Genomic DNA, 5571 nt, shown 5'->3' with positions numbered 1-5571 from the left:
AGCCTAGCCAATATGCTGTTGTATCGTAAATTCAATTGTGCTAAAACTAAATGATGCTACTTTTCATAAAGATACAACTTAGAGCTAAATGCATATTCATATCGATTCATTACAGATTGCTATTTATATCAAGATTAAGTATTCTCTTCTTAATATTAAAGGGGATATTTTCCAGCTTTATTTCAATTCATTGATAGGATACAAACTAGTATCTACTTTCCTAACATTTGAGTTTTATTATCTTGTGATAAGATATGTCTAAGCCATACTTCTCAGTCTTTTTATCATGCACGTGTTAACGAACTTCACTTTTAAAATCGCATTTCCGTTGTACGTTAAAAAGAGATGAAAATTGCAAATGTAAAGAAAACCAATGCAGGTAAAGCTATTTCCTGTAGATAACCCTTTTCATGAAAGATAACACTTTTGTTTCTAATTATCGAATGACTACTTGTAATCATACCTTTCTATCGTCACTACAGAGATACACCTGCTGTGAGATTTAAAATTGATTTAATGCGATAATCATGGGTCATACCGCTTACCTGAGTATAATACAAACAAACAAACACTGAAGTGTTCCACGGGCAAAGTTCAGCGAAAACGTTTTTAACGTTTTTCAAATAAGTCGACCTGCATATTGTAATGTTTATTTTTTGTTATTAAATTATATTTCGTGTGATTAAAAGAGGTTAGCAGTACTTGTGACAATTGTCCATATATATATATATATATATATATATATATATATATATATATATTAAAATTGCACAAAATGTCCATGGTAGAAGTCATAGGTAGAAAAAATATATCCAACGATGACTAAGTACACATGATCCACATTTAATTAATTACACATAGCGCTTTCACCGTGTAGTTCGGCTCTTCAGATTGTAACAAGTTTTACAAAAAGAGTACAATGTACTTGTTATGACATTGTATATATATAAATTTTTAGATATTGTATACATTTTCGTCTGAATACTCGCTAAAATCCGTGACAATTCTATCTCCTTGTGCCAGGAGAGGTCTGACTTTTATCAGCTAATGACGTCTCGAATAGTATTAAACAAAGATAATAAGATATGTTACCAGTTGTAAGTAGAATGTTACACATTTTGAGTTATGCATGGCTCTCAAGGTCATAACCGTGAAATGACATGTCTGAGAGGCCTGTGACTTTCACTTCTGATGCAGGACGCTTGGAGAAAGAACAGTCACTACCTACAGAATGTATGTTAAACATCTAAGCTTTCACGCGGCACCCGGATGTTCCTTTTCCAATAGGAATTTTTTAAAACTAAAATTCTAAGTTCTATTCCACTATACAAGTCATAATGATGCAGATTTTCACCCCGACACTAGATCAGGGACAATGAATGGCATGATTTTGGAATACATTGATTGTCGAATGTCCACTTGCCAAATTCGTGTTGATAACAAAATCAAACCTCTTGACCCAAAGTCCATGAATTTCAAAATTTACTTACACACAACTGTGTTTATTTCACATTGCTCATCAGAGAATATACATTATTTCAACACTGCATCAATTTTGTAGGTTACGACTTAGATATTGAGGGTTGGAAAAACAGGAAATTTACAGAGTTACTGGCCTTAATTATCCTATAAACGCTAGTCTAACCCTGAGAAAATATAAGCTTCTGAGAAATTAAAAATGTTTTAACGTAACGTATAACAAACGCTGATGTACAAAAAACAGACATCACTAGGTTACCTGAACGACTAAGGTAGTCAATATAAAATATGAGATGGAGTACGGTCCGTATACTTATGCTTAACATTGATCAACACCAAGTAAAACGATGTACAAACTTACACAATATCTTAAATATGGACCATTAACAAAAATTATCATTAACCAAAAATATAAGAATGTATTACAAATGTTGTAATTACGAACTCTCCGAACAGAATGAAACAGAATTGAATAAATATAAATGGAGTAAATAATAATAATGGTAATCAATTCAACAAAAATGGAACACATGCAACCGAAATATCCTGTACACTCCTCAATTTATATCCGTCTAAAAATATCTTAATCTCCATTTCTCTGTACACATTTCTACAAACAACGTTCGTCATTTCCACGTCTCCGGGACAGGTGCACTCTGCTTCCATGATCTGCTTCGGTTCTCTGTAGCGATTTTGATTGACCTTCAACCTCCAAGGACAAAGAGAATATTCCGCTATAGACGAATGTTGTGTTTGATCCAGAGACTGCGAATCCTGGCATTTATTTCGCAGGGTTTTTGAACAGAGAGTGTTCACGTGTCTTCTTTTCAATGAATGACTTGTTGAATTATCAATTTCAGTTTTAATAAAGCTACTGATTAGAGTGAGTAATCTACTGTCCACTTTCCTGATTTGATCATTATTGGTACTTTGATTTTCGTACTCTGTTTCCAAAGCATGGATAGGATGGATATGAGCCGCTTTTATAATGACAATTAACAGCATGGTTGACAAGATCTTCTGCAAAAGATGTATGATTTGTATCAGTTGATTTACATCAGAAAGGGAATGAAGATAGATTAAAGAATCTCTAAATAATTGCAAAATGGTGTGTGCTAGTATATAACGTTTAAGGAAAACCTAACATCGCTTTGCAGAATTTTGAAGTGGAGATGTGATTTCCTATTTTCTCGATGGATTAAACGTCTTACCTGCATTTTGAAATATGTATCAACTACTGTTATAGCTTCCTTCCGAGCGTTTTTATATCCCTCTTTAACGGAAGTGCATTCACTAGGGGGCAATGATACTGAATCGCTTATCTGTGACACGTACATTTGTAAAAAGTGGTCCAAACAACCTCGTAAACAAGGCCTCAATAAAACCCTGGTATTATACTGTATTACAGTTTGAATGGTTTGTTTCACTATACAGACGATAGGAACTCTGTTCAAATTTCACTCTGCAGTGTAAGGAGAATGTTTCACCCTAAATCTGTTGAAATTTCACTGCTTAGGTAGAGTTTGTTGTACAAATGCATTCAAAGGACGTGAATGAAATTCAACAAAATTGTACTGGGTTCATTAACACTGCTTCAGCCCGTCTTGCACCCATCGTTTATCAGAGTCAACACAACTGGAGAGGCATCATCTAATCATCTCAATTCAATAATGGTGTTGTAAACCATCTCTTTAGAGACGATTCATCAACTAAAACCATGGGCAAATTACCTGCAGGAAGTGCAAAATACAGATTAAAACCAATATGTTTGTTAAAGGTGTTAAACCTCTTTAACATTAGTATAGATGAGTTTTTAAATCGAGGCAAACTACTGACAAACAATTTGATGGTACAGGAGTTTCAACAGTCTCGTTTGAAGTCAGCATTTCACAAATTATATGGTCGTTATAACGATCTAGTTCGTCAATACAACCTATCATTGGGTCAAATGCTGTCTGACATGTTTCATACCGATTGTTAGACCGTTCTTGACACACTGAATTTGACTACGGATAAATAATAATAATATTTATTTATATAGCGTCCTATATTACTGTAAATAACCACTCTTAAGCGCTGTACACAATAAAAATTATACAGCATGTTATAAACGTAGTTAAAGGAACTTATAATAGCATGAAGACAGATAATATCAAAACAATGCTAGAAAAACATCAATAATGTGAAGTAAAATTACTAAAATCTAAAACATGATATGCATGAAAAACGTTCCACGCCGTACACTCAAATGATATATAAAATGCAATAGTTGAAATAAATATACAATTATACACTTGAAAAAGTCATGTTAAAATGATGGTAAAGAAACCATAGATATTTACCCACCTATAATACTAATAATATGCAAGTCTAAAAAGATGTGTTTTAAAATGTTTTTAAAAGTGTTCAAATTCTGACAACGGCGGAGGGTATTAGGCAGAGAGTTCCAGAGTGTAGCTGCTGCCACATCCAAGCGCGTTTCCATATGTGGAGGTTTGACATCTAGGTCTAACTAATGTCAGTGAATTTTCAGATCTTAGGAAACGATTCGGTTGTTAAACAGTGATCACCTCCTCCAAGTATTTTGGTGCCATCTTTTGAATCACCTTGTATGCGTAGAGGATAATTTTGTATTGGCTGCGCCTGTCAATAGGAAGCCAATGTAAAGAAACCAGCACTGGAGTTATGTGATCACTTCTCTTGGTACGAGTGATGGTTCGTGGCTCCGTTTACCTGATCAGGATATAGGGCTCACGGCGGGTTCGACCGGGGATGCTTACTCCTCCTAGGCACTTGATCCCACCTCTGGCGTATCCAATAGTCCGTATTTGCCCAACTATCTATTCTGTATTGTTTATAGGAGTTATGAGATTGATCATTGTTCGTTATCTTCATCTTTCATCCAACCTAATTAAAATTAGGTCCTTTGATCCGCTCACTTATATCGCTACACAAGGATTTTATTCGAAATCGCAAACGGAGGTTAAATCTAGTGACCTTTTAATCATGCATATTCATCGATATGTTCATCCAATCAGAGAACTCTTTATATTTGCATTCGGTAAACGAAAATATCGGGACAACAACAATTATGGCGACCGACTATTGGCGCACATTATAAGATTTGAAAGACTGCAAGATTCAATCTTTAAAAGAGGAACAGAAAGATGTGTTAATAGCTGTTCTGAATAATGAAGAATGTACGTAATGTAACATGGCAGTTTTTTCCTACCCCGCGCGCTGCGGTAAATTAATCATCTGTCGAATCACATCAATCTTTTCCTCATTTCAATTTCTGTAACTTCTTGATTTGAGAGTTTCCTTCACTGTCGATCTCTCTTACAACAAATGAAAATCAACACAAACAACAAATATTTGTCAAACTATACACTCTTCGTGTTGTCCTCAGCGTGTCTGGCACGTTGCTATTTCCGGAATACTTCGGCAGATATTAGTAAGAATTCAATGTTCCGAATGAACCGAGTTCACACCGTCGATTTGATAGCCAATGTGCTGATTGGTTAGACTAAAAGTTCACTAGATTTGACCTCCGTATGCGGTTTCCTTAGATTCTTGTGTAGCGATATACGTGAACAGATTAAAGGATCTAATTCTAATTAGATTGCCTTTAATCATACTAACACTTATTGAGACTTATGAAATAATTAGAATATGTTATAATGATGAAACAATTCATAGCATTTCCTATTATTTTGACTTGATCAAACATTGTAATTTGACACACATACAGAAGCCCTGCTGCCATACAAACCACTCATAACACAAGCATTAGCGATAAGAATCGACATAAATACCCCTCCACCTCAATGTAACCAACATTGTATGCATTATTATGCTGTGCAGTGTTAAATTTGTTCATATACACATTTTATATGAATTCTAGAAAATGCATCTTCAAACATCTTTCAAACATTTCGGTTGAGCATCACTGAAGGGACATTATTTGTCGAAATGCGCATCTGGTGCATCAAAATTGGTACCGTATAAGTTTTACATCTAAAAGAACGATGTTTAACATTGTCTTTTATTTTTTCAATGCTGATGTTCATTAGATGACACATAAAACGAATT

The 5571-nt window shown here is 34.5% G+C and overlaps 1 protein-coding gene across 1 annotated transcript; it reads right to left on the bottom strand.

The window, feature by feature from the left end:
* Positions 1 to 1469: 1469 nt before the first annotated feature.
* On the bottom strand, positions 1470 to 2789 carry LOC125665457 (uncharacterized). Its single transcript, XM_048898097.2, has 2 exons — positions 2691 to 2789; positions 1470 to 2499 (listed from the first exon to the last, which is right to left on the bottom strand). The coding sequence occupies exons 1-2, from the start codon at positions 2694 to 2696 to the stop codon at positions 1987 to 1989; spliced, it is 519 nt and encodes a 172-aa protein (XP_048754054.1). The 5' UTR covers positions 2697 to 2789; the 3' UTR covers positions 1470 to 1986.
* Between the last annotated feature and the right edge of the window lie 2782 nt (positions 2790 to 5571).

Source organism: Ostrea edulis, chromosome 1 (assembly GCF_947568905.1).
Source record: "Ostrea edulis chromosome 1, xbOstEdul1.1, whole genome shotgun sequence".
Lineage (NCBI taxonomy): Eukaryota > Metazoa > Mollusca > Bivalvia > Ostreida > Ostreidae > Ostrea > Ostrea edulis.
This window is presented reverse-complemented; position numbering and strand designations above follow the sequence as displayed.